At 40.9% G+C, this 27795-nt stretch overlaps 2 protein-coding genes across 4 annotated transcripts; one reads left to right on the top strand and one right to left on the bottom strand.

Moving 5' to 3' along the window:
* sh3bgrl2 (SH3 domain binding glutamate-rich protein like 2) lies at positions 1-12190 on the bottom strand. Of its 3 annotated transcripts, XM_046869948.1 has the most exons (5): positions 9320-9418; positions 7999-8020; positions 4298-4483; positions 972-1052; positions 1-441 (listed from the first exon to the last, which is right to left on the bottom strand). In XM_046869948.1, exons 2-5 carry the CDS (start codon positions 8011-8013, stop codon positions 418-420), a joined length of 306 nt encoding a protein of 101 aa, XP_046725904.1. In that variant the 5' UTR covers positions 8014-8020; positions 9320-9418; the 3' UTR covers positions 1-417. The 3 variants fall into 3 exon arrangements, with proteins under 3 accessions (XP_046725904.1, XP_046725902.1, XP_046725903.1); XM_046869946.1 differs by lacking the exons at positions 7999-8020; positions 9320-9418 and adding an exon at positions 12083-12190; XM_046869947.1 differs by lacking the exon at positions 7999-8020 and having other exon boundaries at positions 9320-9467.
* Positions 11548-27795, top strand: lca5 (lebercilin LCA5). The gene is made up of 8 exons (XM_046869945.1): positions 11548-11857; positions 14529-14870; positions 15642-16183; positions 17057-17194; positions 17296-17389; positions 17892-18031; positions 20799-21036; positions 24623-27795. The coding sequence occupies exons 1-8, from the start codon at positions 11752-11754 to the stop codon at positions 25324-25326; spliced, it is 2304 nt and encodes a 767-aa protein (XP_046725901.1). The 5' UTR covers positions 11548-11751; the 3' UTR covers positions 25327-27795.

Here is a 27795-nt window from a genome sequence, read left to right as displayed (position 1 = left end):
TGGTTTTTTTTTAGTCTAATTTCTGGAGTTAATAAAGTCAAATTTTTGCACCAAAATCACCCTCAGATGTACAGAACCCATAAAACATACAAAACAATACAATCTGACACACGGTATAGGCATGTGGTTACAAACGTCATACAGTGATTGTCATCGATTTGTTTTTAAAAACTCACAGTGATACATACACGCATTACGAAGACTGCGTCAGTGCGATTGCTATATAAGACATATCATGCAAAAACATTGGACTAATCGGGATCACCGTCTCATTGGTCTAAATGTGTGTATCCGTGTATGCTGAAGTCTTTGACGGTGAGGACGTTCGCGTATTTGGCAGATGCATAGCTGGCAGTGACGGCTTCATCCTCTCATGATGGAGAGAACGATCGCAAAACTCCACAGAAGCTCGGCAGCTCACGGAGTCTCAGACGCAGCATCCTGCGGAAATCAGAGTTAGATTTGACGTTAAGACGATAATCCATCTTAGGTAATTGATTTCAAACTGAGGATTTGCACTAAGGATCTACAGTGAAATACATCTCCTGTATAACATCCTGGAACTACAGTGTTGCTATTCTTAGTTAAATAGCATCAGCAGAACACTATGGGGATCTCTCCAGGGATGGACAATCTGATTGGTCTCAAACATGGAGCCAGGTTATGAGCGAACGTTCGGGGAAATTGAATTTCGTCTCATAATCGCGTGTTCTCATGAAACCAGGTGACATTTAGCAGCAAATATCCTTGAGCTTGTGATCCATCTCCTTGGAGCAGAGAGGATATTGGGGTGCTGTGGTAAATCCGTTTTTTTCCAGATTGTTGTTTAATATAAAATTCTTCTGAATGAGCGGCTCAGGTGAAAGAACACTCCAGGATGTAGAGGGGTGAAAGAGAGAGATCATATAAAATAAGAATTTTGTGTGTGTGTGTGTGTGTGTGTGTGTGTGTGTGTAAATGTCTTTCTGTACCTTCCCTGAGGCTTGAGAGCTAAGGCCAAGAAAGGAAAACACTGTGTTGGCTTCTTTAGACAGGAAGAAGTCTTCATAATCCTGGAAGAAGAAAGTGTGACGTTACAGAAAGTAATTTTTTGATTAATTTAATACGTTAAAAAAGGTATTTCTTTAACCACTTTGGGTTACCTTAGCACCTTAGCTTTGAATTTAAAGTGGGAGGAGTTCATTTATAAACAGAGGTCTGAATTTTCAGGAAATGAAACGAATCCAAATTTCAGAGCAAATGTGAAGATCTGACTTTTCAAAGATTTTTTTAAAGAATTTTAAAGCATTGTATTAAACCAAAAAAAAATTCTAAATACATTTTTTATTCTCTGGGAGTCTTAATGGCTTAGTGGTTATGGTTCAAGTCACAGTTTTGCCAAGTTGCCAATCTTTGGCCCTTGAGCAAGACCCCTAACCCTCTGTGCTCAAGGGGGTGCTCTATCATGGCTGACCCGAGCTTCCTAACATTGCTGGGATATGTGAAGATTGAATTTCACTGTGCTTTAATGTACATGTGACAACATTAAAAGCACCTCAATATCAACCATCTCAACCTTCGGATCCAAAGTCCAATACTTCAACCACTAAGATACCACCTTAAACCATGAACCATGAACCATGTCCTGAAGAGGTAGTGTCTGAAGGTTCTTTTATTCAAAGACTGGTGGGAATTGTTATATAAAACCCAGCCATCAGGGTTAGTCAGTGCACTCTTAGTGCCGGTCCCAAGCCCGGATAAATGGGGAGGGTTGTGTTATGAAGGGCATCCAGCGTAAAACATGTGCCACATCAAACATGCGCCTCACAAAATCAGAAATGCATACCGGATCAGTCGAGGCCCTGGTTACCAACGACCACCACAGGTATCGTTAGCCAACAGGGTACGGGTGGAAATTGGACTACTGTTGGCTGAAGGAGGAGAAGGAGAGGAGGAAGACGTCTACAGAGACGGCAGGGAATAGAGAAGTGCAGGAGAGTGGAGGTTAGAGTTGGTACTTTAAATGTTGGTACTATGACGGGTAAAGGGAAAGAGATAGCTGATATGATGGAGAGGAGAAAGGTAGATATGTTGTGTGGTCAGAAGACCAAGTGGAAAGGGAGTAAGACCAGGAACATTGGAGGTGGGTTTAAACTAGGGATGATCCTGAAGGAAGAGTACAGTAAGAGGTGAAGAGAGTTTCTGATAGGGTGATGAACGTGAAGCTGAAGTTGAAGGGATGATGATAAATGTCATCAGTGATATGCTCCACAAGTGGGTTGTGAGATGGAGGAGAAGGAAAGATTCTGGAGTGAGTTAGATGAAGGGGTAGATGGTGTACCTAGGAATGAAAGATTTGTGATTGGGGCAGACTTTAATGGCCATGCAGCTGAGTGTGTTGAGAAGATGGAGGGAGTATTTTGAGCAGCTGATGAATGAGGAAAATGAGAGAGAGAAAAGGTTGGATGATGTGGAGATGTGAAGCAGGAAATGGCTAGGATTAGTAAGGAGGAAGTGAGAGCAGTGATTAAGAGGATGAAGAGTAGAAAGTCGGTTGGACCATATGACATACCAGGAGAAGCATGGAGATGTTTGGGAGAGATGGCAGTGGAGTTTTTATCCAGATTGTTCAACAAGATTTTGGAAGCTGAGAGGATGCCTGCTGTTTTCGTTGGACGATGGACAGGATTAGAAATGAGTTTATTAGAGACAGCGCATGTAGGACGTTTTGAAAACAAGGTGAAGGGGGCAAGATTGAGATGGTTTGGACATGGAGACATGCGGACATGGGGTATATCAGTAGGACAATGCTATGGATGGAGCCACCAGGAAGGAGAAAAAGAGGAAGACTAAGGAGGAGGTTTATGGATGTGGTATAGAGACAGATGATCCACTGTAACAACCCCTAATAGGAGAAGCCGAAGAAGAAGAAGAAGAAGAAGGTGGGAATTGATATATTTCACATATAAATGCACTGAACATGAGCGCTGAACTACACAATTAAATCTTAGGGAAATCTGAGACCACAGATTCACAGAAAAATGCACTTCCCAGACCGAAAAACAACTTCTACTGCACCTCTATTCTGATCATATAACCTAGCTTCCTGTACATTTACGTAAAATACCCAAGACAATATGTCTCTTTGCTCGATGCCCAGCGTCAGCACGCTTTGTGTATGGTTGGGCACGTTCAGAAAAATAAAATGGAAACGTCACAAAGCTGTGCTCTACTGATAAAATCACATGTTGGAAAACTCGCACCACAGTTAGAGGAAGGAAATAGCAGTTCTGATCATGTGAGTGGTACTCAGGGAGCATGATAAATACCACGTACGCCTGTTATTGGCTCTACAAGAGAGCAGGAATAACTCCCTGAAAGCCCAGGACTGGAATTCACTGCTTTAATATAGGTGTATCATAAATCCAACATGTCATGTGATAGGTTGTAAATAATTACAGAATCCAGTTTGGCTTATTGAACTGTGTGTTTTTCCACCATGTGTGTTTTTCCATCTTGTTTATATGACCGTTATATTCACACAAAAGAAAAACTCGACTCCCTCTCCACGATGTCGTTCTTTACATGTTTCTAGTTCTGTATTATTTTTTTGCTTAGCTATAAGTGCATAACGTCCTTTTACGTATTAATTTATTACTTTACTTAAGTTAATTAAATGAAATTAGCTCCGCCCACAGCTGAGACAGAGCTCGATCTTTTATTAAAATCTCGATCTCTATTAAAAGACAACGCACAAGGTACAGAATGTGCAAAAAAAATTTATTTCGTTTTCTATTGCAGACAGGTACAGAAGTCCAATGCATTATAATATTTTTTTCTTTATTGTTTTCTCATGATCTCGACATGACGAGTTCTTTCTCGTGATCAAGACTTCATTAACACGGCTTTTTCAGTTTAAATGAGTCCCTGAACAAAGTGAAAGGAAACGTGAGCATCCACGATGCTGCGATGAAGCCGTCTCTAGAACGTGCTCTTATGCTTTACACAGAAAAAGAATTAAGCACAGATCTAGACAAAACAATGTTTGTTATGTCTAGATCGCAAGAAAACAACTTTTGTTATGGCGGGAAAATTATGCCGTGATCACCAGAAAACTAGAACGAAAAATATTATAATGCATGGCTTCCGTAGAACCTTCTGTGAGAGGGGCTCAAAATAATATTCGATAATCCCAAGCAGGGCAATCCCTGCAAAATTACAAATACAATGCTACAGGTCTGGACAAGACATGACAAGACAACACAACACAAACAACAACAGCTCAGTGAATTACAGGGAATTATCATGAATTACTCACCCCGCAGTAGACCGTTCCATTAAAGATCTGAGGGGGGGGCGGGTTACCCTTCTCGGGTCGCTTCTCTTCCGGAATGTTCTTGTACATCCACAGTCTTTGGTCCTCCAGCATCGTAATGTCCACCTCCTCAAAACTGATCCGGTTCGCTTCCAGGAAGCCGACAATCTCCTGCTGGTGCTTTTTGACCTGAGGAATAATGTGAAACACACTGATATCATACAAAAGCTAACAGAAGAATCGTTAGGAATAATTGCCGGGGTTATGCGACAGTACTGTGTCTCCCAATACGTCTCCCACTGCACCCGCTGATTTTCATATCATACTTATGTGTCACTGTATAAGCTTCAGCCTTGTTCTTACCTTTATGGTTTTTGCCATGGATTTTTTAGATGTCGATTTTCAGTAAAATATATATATAAAATTATTAGAAAAAATTCTTAGTGCTACACTTTTGTTATTTTAGAAAGTAGCAAATCATTTCTGAACAATATTTTATGTTTATGTAGATTGATTTCTCTTTGCTGAATATGACGTATCGCAACACTACAGAGGCCGAGGCGTGTCCTGAGAGTCACATAGAATACAGATTGACATGGCAGAGGTAGAGCTGCATCTTACTGAAGACAGAACAGGAACAGTTTTTGCACTACAAAGGCCTGTTTTTGAAAGGTTAGAAGTTAAAAGGCATTAAGTAAATGTATGATTTGCCGTCTATCAGTATCATATTGAATATGCAATTCAATGTTACAGCATCATAGAATCATATTTTTTCCATTGCATCGTATTTGTTTGGATCGCATGGTGTAAAATGAAATCGAAATCGGATCGCACTGGAGTGGATTCGTATCGCATCGCTTTGGTAGCTGCTTCATATGTATCTTTAACGTATCGTATAGTTTACTATGCATCAACATGCAAATCCTATCGGCCTCAGTTATGGGGATGCACATCCCTTATTTCTACACCAAGGACTTATAATATCTCATATCAAATCAGTAGAGGAGAGTAATGACATTGTTATCTTAATTTCTTTAACCCTACAAAGAACCAACATAATTAACATTGGTAACTAATCAGATTATTCTGAGATTTCTATGATACTAAGTTTCTGTAAAAAATCAATATCTCTATATCTCAATAGGCTCTGGCATGGAGAAGCTGGTGTTGGATCTGTGATGATCGCAAATGTTGAGCTATTTTATGAGTTGCTCAGTAGCTCCTAATTCCATAATCTCAAATGACTGTATAAGACTGTAGAAAGGACATCACTCATAATCTTACACTCTCATATTAGTTCTCACTCTCCAGTGTTCTGTATTGTTTAAAGACTATAATCACACTCTTGATATCACCCAAATGAGGATCAGGTTCCCCTTTTGAGTCTGGTTCCTCTCAAGGTTTCTTCCTCATAACATCTAAGGGAGTTTTTCCTTCTCACAGTCGCCACGGCTGCTCATCAGGGATAAACACACACCATTTACCTTCACTCTTACATTCTGTAAAGCTGCTTTGAGACAATGTGCGTTGTGAAAAGCGCTACAGAAATAAACTTGACATGACTTGATTTAAGCGCCATCACTGCACACCTTAACAATGATGGAATGATAATGAATGGACATTTGGTAATGAGGATGTTTCCTGCCATCTCAGGAAGTTTTGAGACAACATCCATTATTAAAAGCGATCTACAAATAACAATGAATAGAAATGAAATGAATATTTTGCCCATTTGTTTGTACAGTAAGCCTGGATATGGTAAAGATACTGTTCAATTCAGTTCTTGCTAATTAACAAGCATGAAATTAAAAAAAGGCATTCATTTGGCTGAGGTTTAATATAAAACCACTCAATTCTGTGTGTTTGTTAACTATCCACACCCCCATGCCCAATGATCTCAGAGACATTTTTGTGGTTGCTATTAAAGAGAAACAGGAAGAGGGTATTGATCCTGACCAGGGGCTAAACTGGGTGTAAATGGACAGGATGCAGCTGCACACACTAATAGAAGACTCCATGTATGAAGTGTAATTTGCATTATCATGGACAAGCATGTGGACTGAACACGTGATACAGACACCTGACCATAAGATTGCTTCTTTTGGAACATCGAATTTCACATTTACTCGCCATGTGCTGTTATTATAACCTCCACTCTTCTGGGAAGATGTTCCTCTAGATTTTGTGGAGATTTATTTACCAACAAGTGTTACGAAAGGCAGGTACTGATGTAAGTGAGGTGAGGAGGCTTTGGGTTCAGTCAGCATTCACATTCATCATGTTTAATACGGTTCAATAGGGATCTTCCACTCCAACCCATGTAAAGCATATCTTCATGGAGCTGGATTTGTGTTCAATGCTGGGTTTGGGTCTCCTAGTTCAAGTGAATTGTGTTAATTGTGTGCCTCAGACTTTGTGGTAACAGTTTGGGGAAGAACCACATATGGTTGGGAGAAGTAAGGTGTCCCAATACTTTTGTCATCACAAAGTACTTTTTTCAAAGTCATTTTTAAAGCTAACAGTGCTGCAGATGTTACCACTTGTGGAGATTTGGGTGAAGTTCATTCATTATTAAGAGTGTTAGTAAAGTCAGCTACTGATGAAGGTGAGGGACATTTTTACTCAACCAGGAACTTGAAATTAATGCAGCATTGTTCCTCCACACAAAGCTTTTATTCACAGCATCTCTATTCCATGGAAATAATTACTCTCTGTCGTTCTCCTATACACACACACACACACACACACACACACACACACACACACATATACACGAAGGGGAGAGGCTCTCGCACCAGGGGTGTGTCTTTGGGAGCGGGGATGTTTGACAAGATTCCAGTGTACAGTATGTGTATAGACAACAGGGAGTAGCATGTTATGTGTGTGTGTGTGTGTGTGTGTGTGTGTGTGTGTGTGTAGGACAGATAAAGCCTTTATTTTCCTGCTTCTGTGCTGACGGTGCAGACTGTGTTACTGGACGTTATTCACACACACACAAAAAGCACAGCGCAACTGTTCAAAATGACTTGGGAGAGAACGAAAGAGAAAGAAAAAGAAAGAGAGAGAATGAAAGAGAAATAGAGTGCAATAACAAAATAATACTCCGAGAAGTGAGAAGGGAATGACTGATGGAAAGTAGAGGTTATTCAGGGTTTCGAAGGCTAATCCGTTTTGTTGAGTGTGTGCGCGCGTGTGTGTGTGTGTGTGTGTGTGTGTGTGTGTGTGTTGACCTTGTCAACTGACTTTGCATAAGCAGAAAAGTGCCATCAGGGACAGAGATAAGTCACAAATATCTAATAGCTTTCCCTTATACTTACTGTTTTACCATGTGTATCTCTCTCTCTCTCTCTCTCTCTCTCTCTCTCTCTCTCTCTCTCTCTTGCTCTCATCTTGTCTCTGATTTTCTCTGTATATCTGTCTCGCTCCATATCCATACAGCTGCCTCATCTCAGCCTTCTTATCAACACACCCTGCCACAGTAACACACCCAGCACATGTGGCAAGGACCACACACACACACACACACACACACACACACACACACACACACACACACACACAAGCAAATCCCACAGACACCTGTCTGACTTCTAGATGGCTGCTCTATAGTAATTAAATTTCTGTCTGTGTGTGTGTGTGTGTGTGTGTGTGTGTGTGTGTGTGTGTGTGTGTGGGTGGAAGGTAATTGCATTGTCTTTACTCACCAGTTCGTCCATCATCCAGTCACTTTGTTTGCGTTTGCAAAAGAACGAAAAGGACCCAGAGAGAGAGAGAGTGGTCTAAAAATAGCGTCCAGGCTAAACAAGTCTGAGTTTTGGAGAAATATTGAGAAGAAGGAAACGAGTGCATTCGTCATTTGTACCGTTACCTAATGAACCCGCAATCTGATTAAGAGCGACCTGTCCTGGAATATACAAACCAGAACGTTGAGAAATCGAATGTCACGTTTTCGTAAGTGAGACTTAGAACGATCTGTGATCTTCTAGAAATGGAATGTGAAAGGAACGGATTACGAGTCAAATGGCCATTTTTATTTATTCTTGTATTTCCCCCTTTTTTACTCTTCGAATCTTGCAAACTCCCTCAGCAAATGTGCAGTTTCACCCCTGTGTGTGTGTGTGTGTGTGTGTGTGTGTGTGTGTGTGTGTGTGTGTGTGTGTGCGTATCACCTGGTTAGTTTGGAACGCAAACATGCCCTTTAACCACCTGCACATATTTTTTTACTCTTCGTGATTCACCCCATCAGACCAGACGGCTCCTAAACACCCCCCTCTCAACAGACATTACATCCCAAGTGCCCCCATTTTTTCCCCCGGCTCATATAATGCATTGTAGAAGATCAGACGACTCCTGATCACGAGCAAAGGTCCCACCACAACAAAAGGTATTCGACACAGTTGTTAGGAGGGTTCAGGAAACAAAACGCACACCTGTGCACACTTTACATGACTGCGGCTTCTTCACCAAACAATTTTTTATTATTTTTTTTTACAAGTAATTGATTTGTCGCTGTCGTGGAATCAATAATAGAACATGGATTGGACTTGGAATATGTGTATTTCTGTCATCTGGAGAACCTGTAAAGAAATCTCTTGCTTCCAAGGTTGATCCTAGGTTGAATACACAAAGCGTAGAAGATAAAAATGTGTGTTTTCGTGTTTCGTGTTTTGTGAAAAGTCTAAAAGGAATGATTTAACTACTAAAGAAAATCCATTACTGGAGTGCTTATCGTGATATCTCCATGAAAAGGCGTCTCATGATGGAGTTTATGAGACTCTCAACATGATATCAGACCATCCCTTGTCTTCTCCATATCATACAATATGATAATAATAAAGCTGATATTATATTACATTACACAGTTACAGCCTACTACTGTACCCTGTATTACACTGCTATGGTAGTGGTAGTAAATATGATACTACAGATGGGGTGTTAATAACACTATACACACACTACACACACACACACACAAACACATACACACACAATACACACAGGTACTGTAATAAATGCTGTACTCACCGCCAGGGAGCCGGACGAGGAGGCGACAAACACCCTAATCACCATCCTAATACCTCGCTCCGTGCGCTCACATGTACTCCGGCTCGTGCTCTGTGTGTGTGTGTGTGTGTGTGTGTGTGTGCGCGCGCGCTCTGGGCTTTTTGCAAGGCACGCTGCGCTCAGACGAAGCGCACGCGCGCCCCCGGTGTTTTGAATGGCAAACCGCGGTACCGGCGCTCCTGATCATCCTCCCTTTCTTACCATCCTTATCATCTTCATCATCCTTACCATCCTAACTGTCATCACCTCCTCACTTCCTAACCATTCCCACCTCCTCATCATTCACCATCATCACCATCCTCACTATCTTCAACTTCTAACCATCCTCACCTCTTCACCTCCTAACCATCCTCACCTCCTCACTTCCTAACCATCCTCACCTCCTCACTTCCTAACCATCCTCAACTTCTCACCATCCTCACCATCTTCACTTACCACTCTCAACCTCTTCACCATTCTTAACTCCTCACTGTCCTCAAAATCCTCACCATCCTCGCCTTCTCATCATCTTCATCATTCTTACGATCCTCACCATCCTCACTATCTTCACCTCCTCACTTCCTAATTATACTCACCTCCTCATCATCCTCACCACCTTCACTTTTTCTCACCACTCTCAACCCCTTCACCATTCTCAACTCAACATCCTCAACATCCTCATCTCCACACCATCCTCACCTCCTCAACATCCTCATCTCCACACCATCCTCACCTCCTTCCCATCCTCACAATCATCCTCACCATCCTCTGTGCCAAGTGTTTGGATGGATGTTGGGAAATGTGTTTTGGAGCAGTCTGAAGAATGTAATTACTCTCACCCTCAGACCCGTCCACAAGACATGGGCTTTTTATTTATTTATTTGTTTATTTATTTTAAATGATTGTCAAATTAATTTCCAAAGACGGACTTTGACCTATTGTTGTTGTTTGGTATTTATGCTACTCATAAACACTGACACAAAAGGACTTACTGCTGCTATTACTGTTATTATTCATAAATCCCTTGTCTCCAAAATGTCCTACATGCGCTGTCCCTCTAATAAACTCGTTTCCAATCCTGTCCATCGTCATCATTCCCAACGAAAACCTCAACATGTTCATCTCAACATATGTTTCTATCCGGAAAGCGTCATTTTCAAGGAACGCCTTGGATATTTGAACAAGACAATACTAACTGCATACTGCATCTATTACAATAGCATGAAGAAGTAGAAGACCTGCCTGCAGTCTAGGCCTTTCCCTATTTGGTGCGTCATGAAACGAAAAACACAACAAAGAACACCCAGAACTGTTGAACAGATAGAATCATGTATCAGACACATATGGGAAAACATTCCTCTCCCAAAACTTCAGCAAATCTCCTCAGTTCCCCAGATGTATACGGACAGAAGACGTGACGCTACACAGTGGTCCTGAGACTTCAAAACTCAAAAGCTCAGTTTAAACATTTGATATGTTTTGTTTACTTGTTTTATTGTAAATAGAATATGGAGTTATGAGATGTCCAAATTGTGCATTGTGTTGTTTTTTTTATACATTTTACACACAGTTCCAACATTTTTTTTACAAATTTTGGTTGCATTTTTATATATACAGTACAGACCAAAAGTTTGGACACACCTTCTCATTCAAAGAGTTTTCTTTATTTTCATGACTATGAAAATTGTAGAGTCACACTGAAGGCATCAAGGGCTATTTGACCAAGAAGGAGAGTGATGGGGTGCTGCGCCAGATGACCTGGCCTCCACAGTCACCGGACCTGAACCCAATCGAGATGGTTTAGGGGTGAGCTGGACCGCAGAGTGAAGGCAAAAGGGCCAACAAGTGCCAAGCATCTCTCGGGGAACTCCTTCAAGACTGTTGGAAGACCATTTCAGGTGACTACCTCTTGAAGCTCATCAAGAGAATGCCAAGAGTGTGCAAAGCAGTAATCAAAGCAAAAGGTGGCTACTTTGAAGAACCTACAATATGACATTTTTCAGTTGTTTCACACTTTTTTGTTATGTATATAATTCCATATATAATTCCACATGTGTTAATTCATAGTTTTGATGCCTTCAGTGTGAATCTACAATTTTCATAGTCATGAAAATAAAGAAAACTCTTTGAATGAGAAGGTGTGTCCAAACTTTTGGTCTGTACTGTATATACATTATTTATATTTTATATATATATTCAGTGCAGCCGGTCTCCATTTTGAACGGAAGCCGTCGTTGCCATGGCGAGGCGTCGTCATGACACCGTTCCAGCAGACGGCAAACGCGTGGGATCCTGATAAACACCTCGGTCCTTCTCGGTTTAGCGATAAAACCCTGCTGCCACATTGATGATCCTCAGTCGGTGTTAATGAAAAGCTTTGGGGTTTAGTCGGAGGGCAGATCCCGGGGTTTGTTATGTGCTCCGGTTTAGCAAAGAAAAGAAGAAACCGAGTTAGCAGACTGATTCCCTCCGTGGATCATCCACGTACCGTGTTGGCGGAAATACACAGTGAAGAAACCGGTAAGAATTAATATAATATAATATATAAACATCTCTACTGTGTATCTGTTTCCTTACATGATTGTTTCAGTGTTGTAACAACACAAGATGCTAAGCTAGCTGCTGATAAAGAGCTAGCAAGATTAGCTTGCTTCACTGTTAGGTGTTAGCTTGTACTCAAATGTGTATTGGGGTCTTTTTTTTTAATATATATCACTTTTGTTTGTTGACACTTGGGGCTTGTACCTGTGAATCCTCCTGCAAACCTGATGAACTTGATGAAGGTCCTGCAGTCAGACAGGACACTTCAGTCAGACAGGACACTTCAGTCTTCATCTTCTCAAACAGCCATCAGGGTTCATCTGTCACAAACAGAAGCTCTTGTCCGTATCACAGAAGGAAGAAGAAAAAGAGGCAAATCATGGAGTCTGTGATTTACATACTGCTTTCTTACAACCCTTCATCCCCATTTCTTTCAAGGAGGTTTAGTGGAGAAGAATCACTTGACTCTGGCATTACAAATGCTGAGTAACCTAGTCAAGTCGAATTTATTTCTATAGCGCTTTTCACAACAGATATTGTCTCAAAGCAGCTTTACAGAAATCAACAATTAAGGAGAACGATGTGTGTTTATCCCTGATGAGCAGCCATGGTGACTCTGAAAAGGAAAAACTCCCTTAGATGTTATGAGGAAGAAACCTTGAGAGGAACCAGACTCAAAAGGGGAACCCATCCTCATTTGGGTGACATCAAGAGTGTGATTATAGTCTTTAAACAACACAGAACACTGGAGAGTGAGAACTAACATGAGCACTGGATTGTGTGATTATAAGTAATGTTTTTTCTACAGTCTTATACAGTCTTTATGGTTATAAAACTAGGAGCTACTGAGCAACTCATAAAATAGCTCAACATTTGCGATCATCATAGATCCAACACCAGCTTCTCCATGCCAGAGCCTTTAAACACTCAAGGAGGTCCAATGTCCAAACTCCACATGAAGAAGGATCCAAATGGCACTGATACATCTCTAGATGGTACGGGATGTTTGCGAGTTCGGCATCTACTTCTTTAAAGGTCCACAATCTTCATAAACTTACAATGATCTCATTTCTACACCTGAGCAGGTGAGGGTGAAGGGCATCTCCGAATGCTATAAATGTAACTCTGGAGTCATTTATAGACGTAGATCAGCTTCATCACTGAAGTGTAGCCCAGTGTTGAAGTTTTGAATGTTCCGTACCAGAACGTCCATATTTCAGGTTCTGAAAGTGCAGGAGTGACTCCTATAAGATCTCGTCTCCCTGCTGCATAATTCTCTCTGTGTTTGTGCATGAGTCAGGAATTGGCCTGCAGAAATCTCCAGAAACTTCTCACCGAGCATTGTGTAATCCAGATGTTCCATGTCTCTGGAGATCCGCAGTGTTTGAAGTTTCATCGCATTTACTCTGACGCAATCCTAAACATTTCCACCATCACGTACAGAAGTGTGGGTGTGTGTGGGTGTATGTGGGTGGGTGTGGGTGGGTGTGTGTGGGTGTGTGGGTGGGTGGGTGTGTGTGTGGGTGTGTGTGGGTGTGTGTGTGTGTGTGTGTGTGTGTGTGTGTGTGTGTGTGTGTGTGTGAGGCCTGTAATGTGTTGCGATCGCCAAGGAATTAATGGATTTAGGGTCACGTGTAACAGAGTAAGGCAATAATTGTTGCTAGTGTTGACGTTGTAATGTAGATTGCTGGGGTGTGTGTGTGTGTGTGTGTGTGTGTGTGTGTGTGTGTGTGTGTGTGTGTGTGTGTGTGTGAGAAATATATTCTTTGGACACAGTTCAAACTTTGGACACAGTTTTGACATGTAGTGGACATATACAGGATGAACTCTATTCTGTAGCAGGAAAGACTTTGAGCTGCTGCTATAGAAAATCAATGCACACCTTTCAACCAATCAGAATCCAGAATCCAGCAGGTGTATGAGGAGAAATATATCACATGTCAAAAGTTTGGAAATTTCAAGCCTTTTATGGTTTTTGAGAGACTTGTGCTTGTTCCTATTGTTTCTATACAGCAAACTATGTCGTTTAATGGTAATACGATTGACTTTGACCAAACAAATATAAAAAAGTCCAGATGTTCCACTTAATCATAAAAAAAAATCCCTCCTTAGCATGAAGAGCAGCTTGACACGACCTTGGGATTGGGACGGTTTGCTTCTCCAGAAAGTCAGCTGAAATACGTTGTTGTGTATCTTGTAAAACTTGGTGTTGAGTTGTGATCCAAGTTCATCCCAGAGCAGTTCAATAGGATTTAGGTGCAGTCACTGGGCAGGTCTTTCCATGATAGATATCATTCCTACCACAGAACTCGGATGTACGCTACGCATCATCGTCTTGTTGTAGGGTGAATTCGCTTCCAACCAGACGGAATTGCGTGGTGTTGAAGTTTGGAATGGTTGCCATGTTGGGTATTTTTAAACGGAATAAGGCTCCAGCCTTCCCTGCTCAATCCATTAAGCTTCCACCTTCATGTTTGACTGTAGAGTTTGAGGCAGTCTGATCACATCTTCAGACTCCAAAAAACTTTCTTCTTTTTTTCCCTGATTTTACAGAGTTTGTTGGATTTAAAATTTCAACACCTTCATTAATATACAGATTTATTTACTTTCTTACTAGTTGTTAGAAATGATCACTGTGTTTTCACTGTAGCTTGGACTCTGATGGACCCGTACGACTTTGAAGATAACCGTATGACGGAATCGGAGCATGCCGTCCAAGTGTCCCGCCAGAGCGACCACAGAGACTCTGCGCTTGCAGGAAAACGCAACGGGAACAAGACCTCGACTGGGAATCGGACCAGGACACGAGAACGGACCCGGGATCCGGATAAGGATCGCATCTCTGATGGAGAGCAGAGCACCGCTTCATTCTACTCAGATGATTACGAGAACACTTCGCCGTCTGAGAAGTCCTTCTCACCGTCTCGTTCTCCTTCAACACACAGAGGAGCGAGGACACACAGAGTCTCGAGCAGCCTGAGACACACGACCGGTACACACACACACACGAGATATCAGATATACAGTGTATATGTACACAATGTGACACCTTTACCTTATAGTTTATAAGATTATTCATGTTAGTATTTAAGTTTAGGGTTTGTTTGTTTTTTACTTTTAGTATATTTTTCCTCATTATCTTAGGCCACGCCTCCATAAAACGAATATCATTAATTGTCCCGGAAAGGGACATCATTTTGCCAACAAATATTTTGAGTAAAATATCTTGAATTCTCCTTGCAGCTCCAGTACAAAGCTGAAAAAGCAAACACCAGACTCGTCTAAATGATTTGTGACATTTGAAGTCAGCGGGAAATTTAATTTTATCATCCAACTATACCTCAAAAAGCCCAAAGACAGAGAGGACTTGAAAACAGAAAGTACAGTTGCTAACATCCATCAAAAGGTTTAGGAGGAGATGAGAAGATAAAACTTTTTCAGCCTTCCAGATACTTACAAAATACAACGAAATTTTTACGTTGTATTCGGGTCAGCATGCACTGCCATTAATGGCCAATAGATGGCAGAAATGCTGCAATGTAAAATAATAATAATAATAATAATAATAATAATGTTGATTTGTTTGTTTTTTGGTCTGTTCTAGATATTGTTTGCTGTGTATTATATTTATTTTTCTCTTTACAATTTTTGTCAATTAATAGTACTATGTGATTTATTTACCAAATACATGATTATTTCTTATAAAAGTTATTTCTAACTTTTGTGATTTGAATTGTGTTATATCTTGCGTCTTTCCGTACAGGAGTGCGTAAGGGTGCGCCTCGGCACCCGGGTCCCCAGGCCCCTCCCCCTCAGCAGCGCTCCAGCGGCATGCGCTCCCAGAGTCTCGGTAAAGACGCCCCTCCCAAAAACCTGGACCTGGTCACCAAACGTCTGCTGTCCGCCCGCCTGCTGAAGATCAGCGAGCTGAAGAACGGCCTGGCCGAGCTGCAGCTGCACACCGACGAGCTGCAGCGCGAAAACCGCCTGCTGAAGCAGCTGCAGCTGCGCCACGAGAAGGCGCTGCACCGCTACAACGACACCGAGAGCGAGATCTCGCAGCTGATCTCGCGCCACAACAACGAGACGCACGTCCTGCGCGAGAGGCTGCGGCGCACGCAGGAGAAGGAGCGAGCAGCAGAGCGGCGCTGCACCGAGGCCGAGGCGCAGCTCCAGCGCTGCCGAGACCAGCTGCACAAACTGCAGAAGCTCGCAGACGACCAGCGCCTCGGAGAGAGAGATGAGCTCGCACGCAAACTCACATTCCTGCAGGTCAAAGTGCAGGACAGCGAGCGCAGGGTGAAGGTGAATAAACGTTTACACTCACGTTCACGTGTGCACTGGGAATATATTCTATATACAGTATGTTTTTTGAACAATCTTTGATGTGTTTAAGGGCCTTCCTCAAGGGCCCATTTGGCAGTCAGTGGTGCAGGGATTTGAACTTCCGATCCAGAGTCCATCACCTTACCCACAGAGCTACCACCTCCCAAATTAGAGGGGCATGATACAGCGCCCCCTGGAGCACAAAGGGCCCAGGCTTAGTGATTCCGAGGGCTTGAACCTCCGAACTCCTGATCAATAACCCAGAGCTTTAATCAATACCCAAGTGGCGTGATGAAGCCGAGAAGTCTGTTTTGAACCAACGGCCACTAGATGGCGTTAAGGAGACAAAACTTCCAATGCAAGGTTTCCAATACAAACAGCGAAACGATATGAGTTATGTTTTTTCCTGCTCGTGCAGACGCACAGTTTGTTGTGTCAGATGCACCTGCCTAATAACCGGCCTAATTTGCAGATTCATTAAAAAAAATGCCCCAGATCGTCCCGATCAATCGGTCAACCTCTAGTCTAGACACCAAGAATAAATACTGGATCTAAGTAGGAAACCAAAGACTGAACATTTAATGAATTTTTGTTCATCCTCATTTCAGAAAAAAAAAGGTTCTCATTTCAACCATGAAAGTGCATATAATCAGCCTGTAGGTGGGGCAGCATAGATACTGTGCAGCAGCTACAGAGTCAGACTTTGCCAGTTATAATAGAAACATGATCTTACCTAGCGGTATATACTGTATAATGGATCCATGGGCAGGGAGTGGACCAGGGACCTTGATTTCGCCATGTCGGGTTTAGTTGTTCGTTCCTTTAATTAGTCTTGTTTAATTCCTCTGTCAGGAACTGGAGAGGAACATGGAGTTGAGTACAGGGAGCTTCCAGAGGCAGCTGGCCAACGAGAGGAAGAAAACCCACGACGCCCTACAGGAAACCCAGATGCTACGGGGCGAACTGGACAAGCTAAGTGCTAAACTGAAGGTACCAGAAAACAGCACACGAACACACACACACATGAACATTGATTGTTATAATGCATATTGATATTTGGTTGACTTTCTAATTGTTTGTGATGTCTTCAGGAGAGAGAAAGGGAGCTGGACACTAGGAATATTTATGCTAATCGAATAAGAGGGGTTCTGAAGAAGGATTTAGAAGATTCCACCAGGATTAAAGGTAAAGGCTTAATTTACTTAAAAACGAATGAAAGAAAATGACCAGTTTGTATAAAAGGCACACTGTTTGGTTACACTCTACGGGCAAAAGTATCGGGACACCTGGCTTTTCCATCCAAATGTGGTTCTTCTTCAAGCTGTTTCCACAAATTTTGAAGGCACACATTTGTATTGGATGTCTTTGGAGCATAGCATGTTTCCTTTACAAAAACAGCTGCATGAAGATATGCTTTGCATGAGTCGAAGTGGAAGATCTCCTGCTATAGAGCTCTAAACCCTACTGGGTTGAATGTGAACGCTGACTGCACCTCCAGGCCTCCTCACCTTCTCACCTACATCAGTACCTGACTTTACTAACACCCTTGTGGCTGAATAAATTTCTGCACACTCCTAAATTCTCCTAGAAGAGTATAAACTATTATAACAGCAAATGTGGAAATGGATGTTCAAAAAGAATATATGAATCTTGTGTCCATATGAGAGGGCTTCTTTTGTTTCTTCAGGTGCCAGTAGAAGCAATAGTAAAGCAGTACAGACTGAAGACAGAAAGCTCTCCCCGGACTTCCCATCTCCTCCTCTTGCTATCAGCAATGATAGTGAGTTTCCCTACGATGGTCAGACAGAGGACCACCTGTCTCTGAAGGTAAATCTCTCTTACTCTGGTTTATTAATTCATAGGTGTATTAATACCTTAGGAATTTGTGCAACCTTGGAAGGAAGTGCAGTCATCGTTTTTTTTACCATTGCACGTGGCATAAAAACGTGCAAGGGCTACCGAAAAACATCACAGATCTGCTTCTATAATTCTATCAACCCTAATGAACATCTTGGAACTGAATGTGAATGCTTTTGTCTACCTGGGAAAGGAAACAACTGTTTATAGCTGCTATAGCATAAGTGAAAACAGGACCTCACTTGCTTTTGCAGATAATATTAAACTGAAGGGAAAATAAAGGATGCAGAAATTGAATTTATAGAAATTAAATTAAAATAAAATAAAATTTTTCTTCATAATGGTTCGCTGCGTCGTTCAATTCATTTTTGTTCAATGGTGTGTGACGCCTCGTTAGGATTTTACCACATAATTACCGTATTTTTCGGACTATAAGCCGCTACTTTTTTCCCACGTTTTCAACCCCGCGGCTTAAACAACGAAGCGGCTAATTTATGAATTTTTCCTGGGTTTTTCCCGGTTTCACAAACTTCAAGCCAAAAAACTGAACCCCATCACATTAGACTAATGAAATCTCCGAACGGAAACGAAAAAACGCACCTCACGTGTGTTCTGAGCTGCACGGCATCGGGAGAAAAAACTTTTTTTTTAAAAGCACGACGGTTCCAAAAGATAAACTTCCGAGAGAAATAGTTGTGAAAGGAAGGAGGAAGACAGTGAACAATTACTTTCTTGGTCAGCTACTGTTTAGATACAAGCCGTTGTAGCGTGTTGAGTCTGGGTGAAGGGAGAGCTCGCTAACTCCAGTTACAACAGAAATCATATAAGCACAGACAGGTTTCCAAAACTTGTGCTTTTTTATTTTTCTTGGCAACAGTGTTACGGGTTAGTCAAAGAAACTTAGAAATGAGCATCAGAAAATAATAAGGACATATTCCTCGGCCTTGCACACATGCAGTAATACCGGAAAAAATGCGGCGGAGGCTACTCCCAAAATACCGCTCTGCTCTTAAAGGAAGCGCAACATATTTCACCCGTTACACCGTGTAACAGACACTGTCTTTCGTTAAAGCCTGTGTAAAGTTCATTAGTTTCAGTGTAGACACCTGCGGCTTATAAACAGGTGTGGCTTATTTATGTTTCAAATAAAAATTCAGTGGGTGCGGCTTATATATGGGTGTGCTTTATAGTCCGGAAATTACGGTATGTAATTTTTACATGGTACTTGGCAATCAAGTGTAAGAGATATGAAAATTAATCTTTTTTTTTTTCTCAAAGATGACCTTTTTCAAATACTCAATGTCGAATTACTAATCCAGCTGCTTGTTCCGAGTCAGAATCACAGGGGAAAAAGAAAAAATCATCATTTGCTACTTCCCATACTGATTTTATCCAACAGTCTGAACGGGTCAATTTGTTCATCCTACTGCATGAAACAGAGCACAGAGTTAAAGATAGCTCAGGATTAGGGATAATCCCAGGATGAGAACGGTCACGTTAATTCCCAGCACTGCTTTCTAAAAAAATGAATTAATAAAATAAGATTTATACCAAAGCGCTGTTGAATTCTGGATTCTGATTGGTCCAAAATTGCTTAATTAATTCACAGCAAATATGGCAGTATTTCCGTCTGTCGTTTTACATTACAGACATTCTGTAAGCAACAGCTCATTGGCAGTGGCACGTACAGATTAATCAATTTCTGAAATGAAATGTTGCTGTTTATCCGATGGAAAAACATTCTGTTGGTAGGTAGAAGTGTTCTGGAGGAGGACATTGACAGTATCTTTAATGGACAGAGTAACCAGAAAGACTGCATTTTATACGATACGATAAAACATGCTCCATGTTGTTTTATTCCAAAACAATGCTTTATTCAGGGTTTCTAAAGGGGATGGTGTTGAAGGGTTGAATGATGGAATTTCAGCTCTCAAAGAATTAAAACAGAAAACCAAACCCAGATATTACAGTAGATGTATACGCTAAATGACCATAAGTTTGTGGACACCTGATTATCACTTCTACACAGTGGTGGATAGAAATGAAGTTTCCATTTGGGGAGACTTTGACTTTAACTTCACTACATTTCAAACTCAAATATCGTTCCTATTTATGGATGCGGATAAAAACTGGTCAAACATGCAGCTACCCACCAATCAGGGTCGAGCGCGCTCTGTTTTGAACTTGTTTTGATCGCCGCTTGGTGTATCTACTTATCACCAACTTAAAGTTTAGCGTCAGTTCAACATGAAGCAGAATATTATTTATTATAAATTATGGATGTACATCAACTCCTAACAGACTCCCAACTCGAAAACCAGTTGCGCAGCTCCTGATGTACGCAGGATGATGAACTTTCTCACACTGACTAGAGCAGGTCGGTGCTCCCTGTGACTAGGCGTGCATCCTTGTACTGCCTTCTGTTCCCGTGTTACAAACCGGTCTCCAACCTTTTTGAGACTTTCTTTCTTCTTCCACTAGATTTTGCAATGTGGTTGTAAGGATATCAGCCACAAGAGCATTAGGAGAATCAGGTACTGCTGTTGTATGAGGTGTTCAATGGGCTTGAGGTGAGGGTTTCACGTAGAAAGATCTTCCACTCCAAACTATTCTTCATGAAGGTTACTGTGTGCGCAGTGGCATTCTCATCCTAAAAACCATAGTTCCAGTGAAGGGAAATTATTCTACACATAAAATTCACCTTTTTTTTATTTTTCACCTTCATGTATTCCATCAGGAGCGTCAAAGCAGCGAGCAGAAACAGACACAAGCAGAAGAGCAAAGGATTCGGGAGATGGTGAGAGAGCAGAAGGAAGAACGAGCACAGGGGATGGAGAGGGAGGAACAGGAGCGAGAGAAGGACAGACTCCGGAAAAGAGAGCGAGAAAGTGAAAAAGAGAAAGAAAAGGTGCCAAAGCAAAGATTCAGTCTCGAGTTTGACCTGAATGAAGGGAAAGCGATGAGACAAAGCAACGGTGAGTCATTGTGAAGATTATTTAATATTTGATTATTTTTTCCAGAGGTTCATTTAGTAAAGTTTTTTTTATTGAGGTACATCGGGCTAAAAATTCGCTCTGGATTCCCAAAAAAGTAATGAAATGCAGATTTTCTTTTTATCTGTTGAGTTTCATGTTGATGTTTTATTATTTAAACTTATTTCAATGCTAATAATTATATTTTATTATACCCTAATTCCAAAAAAAGTTGGTTGCAAATCTTATAAATTCAATTCTATTTACAATAAAACATAAAAAACTTTTAATATGTACCATTTTAAGGAACAAATAAGATCATTTTGAATTTGATGCTGCAACACGTCTTAAAGATTAAAGATGGGACGGCAAAAAAAAAAAGTCTGGAAAAAAGGTAAGTGTTATTAAAATTAAACAGTTGGGGAAACATTTTGCAACTAATCAGGTTCATTGGCAACCGGTCAGTAAGATGATTGGGTATAATTAGTGTAACTTAGAGAAGAAGAAGAAGAAATGCAAAGTCTCTCAGAAGACAAGATGGGCGGAATAATGTTACTTAACATCAAATTGCAAAATAGATGATTATCTTATATTTAACACTTTATATCATCATCAAAAGTTTAAAAGAATCTAAAGAAATCTCTGTACACAAGGGACAAGGGTAAAAAAATCAGTATCTAATGCCCCTCAGGCGACGCTACATTTAAAACAGTCATGATGCTCTAATGGAAACCACTGAATGAGCTCATTAACACCTCCAGAAATCATTGTCTGTAAACACGTCATTCACAAATACAGTGTAAATCTCTATCATACAAAGAAGAAGCTGATCCAGAAACACAACATCCTCTCTGGGCCAAAGCTCATTTAAAATACACTTAGGCAAAGATGAAAACTTTTCTATGGTGGGGTTTTTGTGGAAAACATGAACACCATGTCCTCTGGACTAAAGGGGATAGGGACCATCTCGCTTGTTATCTTTGCTCAGTTCAAAAAGCCGCCTCTCAGATGGTACGGGCGCTTCAACAGACTCCATCAATGCTAGTATTGATAATATTGATAATAGTATATACAGATGGAAGACTGGATGCTGCACAGTGGTAAACATGGTAAACAGCTTTTTTGAGAGGTGTTGCAGCCATCAAATTCAAAATGGGCATTTCCCCCCCCCTAAAAATAGTACAGTGGAACCCGGTTATGTCGATGTCCTAGGGGGTCGCCAAAAAGCATCGAGGTAACCGATGATTGAGATAAACAAAAATCAAAATGGCGGCAATATAATAACGTGCTTAAAATTTCTTTATGTACTTGATGTGCGTTAATAAATGAGAATGTGCATGCACGTGTTTTTGAAGGGTTTTTTTACACAACAGCGTTGCCGCGATTTGTTTGATGAAGACATGCTATAAAAAATACATACAGTACATGTTTATCTGTCAGGAATCCACCTGCCACGCCCCCTTCGGCCCCCTTCAGCGTGTCAGGTGCTTTCTCGGCCGCTTTCTCTGAAGCTCCCGGCTTCAATCACGCACATATGGTGCTCATTTATCATCATCACCAGCTCCTATTTAAACTTCCACACTCTCACTGTCCGGTATTGTTGGTATATGTTGGTTCACGGCGGTCGTTGTTATCGCTCATGCGTATCCCGGTACGTGTCTTCCCACCGGCACTCTCTCAACGGCTGCGCTTTTCTTCCCAAAGCGCACCGCGCCCCTACTAACACTACGAACACTAGCACTAACTAACAGCAGAGATTCACCAGTATACAACACAACACCTGTAGCAGCTGTAAGACTTGATTTTTCCGCCACTTCCGCAAGTTCTTCTGCGGCTGCACCGAGATAACCGACGTTAAATGGCAAATTTTTCCCTCCTTGTGCTCGAGATATCAGGGTTCAGCGACATAAAAAAAGTCGACATAACCGATAAAAATGCTTAGAAAAAGCGAGAATTTGGCGGTTCCACTTCAAAGACGTCGACTTAATAGGGTTGTCGAGGTAACCGAGGGCGAGATAAGCGGGTTCCACTGTATATATTCTCAGTTTTAAATGTTTTTGTTTTTTGTTTTTTTTTATTGTGAATAAAACACGGGTTTATGAGATTTTTTGTATAAAATATACATTTATTTGCTTTTATTTACATTTGACACAGTGTCCCAACTTTTTTGGAATAAGGGTTGTATACAGTATAACATAAATCATAATCGAGCATTTTTATTTTTAATTTTTTTAATTAATGCCAGTGATATAAAAAGACTAGAACAGGGACAAAGTTAAAGAGAAAATATTTAATAAAGCCCCCCTTTTTGTTTTTTTTTGTTTTTTTTTTTCTTTTCATTATGCGAATGGTCCGCTGTGGCGACCCCTGATGGGAGAAGCCGAAAGAAAGTTTGTTTTATAAATTCTAATTTTATCACTTGCTGCTATAAAGCAACAGTGAATTGTTGTAATTGAAATGTTAATAGTCAACTATAATTAAAATCTGTAGAAATTTGTCTCAAGGGTTATATTTATATTGAGTTTGTAATCTGGCGTACCAGTGTAGATTTATTCATTACTAGAGACTCAAAGCGCTTTTGTACGTCGCTCTGGATAAGGGCGTCTGCTGAATGCCGCAAATGTAAATGTAAATGTAGAAATAAAAGTAGGACAAAATGTTCTCTAGCATGTAGAAATGTATTATATGGACAAAAGTACACCTGGCTTTTTTCCCAGCCATATGCTGCTCTTCCTCAAACAATACAATTTTTCCTTCGCTTAACCTAAGAGACTCAAACCTGTTCCAGCATCACAACTTTGGCCTCCTCACATCACCTACATCACTGCCTGAATTTACTAACACCCTTGTGGCTGAATGAGCACAAATCTCTCCACAAAATCTAGTGGAACATCTACCCAGAAGAGTGGAGGTAATGGGAATAAATGTGGAACGGGATGTTTAGACCAATCTTATGGTCAGGTGTCCATGTACTTTTGTCCATATAGTGTATTAAAGTTGTGTGATATAATTAGGGGTGCACGAAATATCGGAATTGTTGTTTTAACGGCGTGCAATTTAATATTATCGAATATATCGCAAAACACCTACAGATTGAACGCATTCTTTACGTGATGAAGTCTAGTAGATTAGACTCGCGCATGTGTTTTTTTTTTTTTTTTTTTTGTTTGTTTGTTTGTTTTTACTTTGTTATATTATATTTATATTATCTTATATTTCATTTGCTTGGTAGCTTGGTTTATTGTAACTAAATGTCTTATTATTTAAATTGACTGATAAAATGTAAGAATTTGTCACACTCTTATAGAAAAAAATGGCTTTATAAATGTAAAAAAAAAAAAGCCCATAAAAGGTAAACATCTATTTAAACGTATTGGAAAAGATTCATCTCTGTCACTGCTATGAATATAAGAATATCAAACATTTTATGAGTCAGCTGTCCACAGCAATAAAACACTATCGTTACAATAAAATCCAAAACAATATCGAGATACGATTTTCGGTCAATATCGCACACCCCCTTGACTCAATGTCCCGCCTGTTTACGCATGTGTGCATGTCAAATACCTTATTTCTCACTTGTGTACAGGATGGGACCGAGATGAAGAAGACAGTAGGAGGCGAAACGAGGAAGAAAAAGGTCGATATAAAGAGCCGCTCTTGACTGAGCAGGAGATCCAGGACAATCGGGAGCGTGCGGAGGTTGAGCGCCGACGCAAAGACCAACTTCTGTCCAAAATGCGTGAGATCGACTCGCAAGCTCAGGCACAGGACTCCGGCTTCTTCCACGACCAAAGGGAACGCACTCGCACTCCTCCTCGCACTCAGAACGCCTCCATCTTCAGCTTCACAGAGCCTCACGAGTATCTCAGCACGCTGAAACCTGAGAAAAGGGGCGGAGCTCTGAGATCACAGAAAACCAACCAGGATCTCGATCTCACCTTTGGTAGCTACGCTCCGTCGTTCGGTAAACCCGCCCCTCGCGCAGGACGCAGGACCCCGAGCCTGACCGCGGACCCGTCGTCCGGAGACGAGCACGGAGGAAACGACGTCAGCGGGCTCGCCAAGGCGAAGAAGTCCAACCTCATGCAGCAGCTGTTCGGGTCTGCGCCACGTGACTCGCACAGCAAAATGGAGATCCTGAGTACTAGCACTAAATCTTCCTCGGGTGGGTGCAGAGACCCAGAGACCCCCAACACGCCGAAAAGGACCGCGCTGCACGTCTCCGAGAGCGGCCCGGCCGTTCGAGCCATCACAACACTCGATGATGACATCGAGGAACTCGTGCTATGAAGAAGAATCGAATCGAGGCTGAAACATAACCGAACGCGGAAGCTTCCATGCCTCTTGTTTTTTAATCAAAGGCGATTGAAATCCAAACTCAGGTTACACCAAGCTGCAGAATCAGATTCCCGCATTCAGTCAAAACAGTCTAGAAACAAACCGCACCGATATTTGTTCTTATACCCGGTAAAATTCCACAGCATTCACTTTCATCTCAAACACAAATGAAATCAGCAGCACATATAAGCACATTTACGGCACGAATCCTGGCCTTCATGTGCCTTTTTCTATTTTGATAAACAAGTTTTAGATCAGTACATATTTTTACACTTTACTGACTTTATATATTTAGTGTACGATTAGAAACAGCTGTGTATATTTTATTACATTTAAAAAAAATACCTATTTTGTTTTAGAATGAAAGGGAAGATTTATTATTTTAAAAAATGGATCACGTTTATTAACAGATTCTATGTTGCAGATCGCCTCTGATTGGCTGATGCGTCAATACAGTAGAATACATTCTAAATTTTCCTTTTTTTTTTTTTTTTTATAATAGGCACTGTAGCTCACGATACCAAAATGCATCCAAAAACCATTGCATCCATATGGCTGGAAAAGTCCGGTATCCCAATACTTTTGTCCGTTTAGTGGATAACAGTTTTCTCCATTAGCTTCCAATCGATAGTGTTTGCACTACATTATAAAGCACCGAAGTACAAATTCCTATTTTTGAAAGTCTTATTTTTATTGCAGACTTTGACTTTGACTCCTTTTTATAGTCGCTTTCCTGCTTAAGCCGCACCTTGAATCCGAACTCAATCCAGAACCGAGTTACTAAAATACAAATCAGACAATAAATGATATTAATTTTACTTAAATTAAACTCTAGCCATAATATTATACAGATTTAAGAGACTATGCTCATGATATAAACTGACATGGTGGGTGGAATTTCTCAATTTATTATTAATGTGGGTTCCTGGCTACAAAACATTTCGAGAAGTTCTTCTCTAGACTGCTCTAGTGCTTTCTTTTCTATTATTCTGTCTTTCTTGCACATAAGCACTTTTGGGAAAGCACATGTCTAAAAGAAGAGATAATGTCATGTATTTATTAACTAGCAAAAGCCTACACGTTAAAACTACACTGCACTAACATCAACCTTTTATCAAAAGGTCAGCGCGATACAGTCTGTCAAAAGTTTGGAAACACCTACTCTTTCATTGTTTCCTGACACACGTGCATGTTCCTTTTGGTCAAATCTAGTAAAATCGGTCAGTGAATGACTGGAGGAAAGATCGATGGAGTCCAAATTGGACTTTTATGTCTCTAAAAGAAGAACAAGAAAGATGCTGCCTCAAACATGCAGGTGGAAGTTTGGGGTTGTTTTGGAGCAGAGAATTTTGGAGACTAATTACGGGTGAAAGGAACCAACATGGCAACCATTCCATACTTTAACATCATGCAATTCCGTCTGGACTGCGGCTCATTGGAGCTGAAATTCACCATACAACAAGACTTTTAGAAATGAAGTTTACGTCCGAGCTCTGGAATTACTTGGAGAGCAAACAGTCGGAGTTATTATTATGGAAAGACCTGCCCAGTCACCGCACCTAAATCCTATTGAAATGCTCTGGGATTCTATATCGCCAAAAAATCTCCAGAAATCTCCAACTAGTGAAGAAGACCTTTAAGAAACGGCATGTCAAGAAGTGTTTGGAGAAACTAACTGTCTGGATGCCGAAAGCGTGTAAAGCTGTTCTACATGCTAAGGGAGGATATTTTTAAAGAAAATGAACTGGAACATATGGACATTTATATTTGGTCAAAGTAAATCTTTATAGTGTTAAATCACTTCTCTTGAGTTAAACATGCTCCTGAGATGCCATGACCAATGTTCCTGTCCTTTGATGGGGTTCTTTTTACATGAACAACCTAAAGATCCATGAAGTTACTGAACAACTCAAGAATTATGTGAATAAACTGTAATTAATATCAACTGCATGTCTACTGCAATGGTTTAGGACCACAGGCTGCATGAACAGTTCACCTCACTGAACACCTCAACAATGATGGAACTGGAATGAATGGACATTCGGTGATGAGGTTCCCTTTTGAGTCTGGTTCCTCTTAAGGTTCCTTCCTCATGCTATCTCAGGGAGTTTTTACCTTTGCCACAGTCATGCTCGTTAGGGATAAACCTATGAAGGACAAACTTACAGGCACTAAATGTATACATCCATATTTCATAACTTTTGTCCATTGTTAAAAACGCAATACAAATTAATCTGAGTATAGAACCGATGCGTGTCTCACAAAATCCATAAAGACAAGGTGTTTCCAAACCTCTGACAGGCGCTCTATTCTCGTTTTCTGAAAATATGGATGCATTTGGACACCACTATTTATTTAGATACATGTTCTTCTCTTGTAGTATGATGTTCACTTAGTCAATAAACAAAATTCGAAACTTTA

This window comes from Silurus meridionalis, chromosome 16 (assembly GCF_014805685.1).
Source record: "Silurus meridionalis isolate SWU-2019-XX chromosome 16, ASM1480568v1, whole genome shotgun sequence".
Classification (NCBI taxonomy): Eukaryota; Metazoa; Chordata; class Actinopteri; order Siluriformes; family Siluridae; genus Silurus; species Silurus meridionalis.
This window is presented reverse-complemented; position numbering and strand designations above follow the sequence as displayed.

What these genes read in the sequence shown, in the direction of transcription:
- lca5 (XM_046869945.1), top strand. Translation starts at nt 11,752, where the DNA reads ATGTGCTCCGGTTTAGCAAAGAAAAGAAGAAACCGAGTTAGCAGACTG. An exon ending in ACAGCGAGCGCAGGGTGAAG is followed by an intron (nt 16,184 to 17,056) that starts GTGAATAAACGT and finishes TTCCTCTGTCAG; the next exon opens with GAACTGGAGAGGAACATGGA. An exon ending in AGATTCCACCAGGATTAAAG is followed by an intron (nt 17,390 to 17,891) that starts GTAAAGGCTTAA and finishes TTGTTTCTTCAG; the next exon opens with GTGCCAGTAGAAGCAATAGT.
- sh3bgrl2 (XM_046869946.1), bottom strand. Translation starts at nt 12,172, where the DNA reads ATGAAGACTGAAGTGTCCTGTCTGACTGAAGTGTCCTGTCTGACTGCA. An exon ending in ATGGAACGGTCTACTGCGGG is followed by an intron (nt 1,053 to 4,297) that starts GTGAGTAATTCA and finishes TTCTTCTTCCAG; the next exon opens with GATTATGAAGACTTCTTCCT. An exon ending in GCTCTCAAGCCTCAGGGAAG is followed by an intron (nt 442 to 971) that starts GTACAGAAAGAC and finishes TGATTTCCGCAG; the next exon opens with GATGCTGCGTCTGAGACTCC.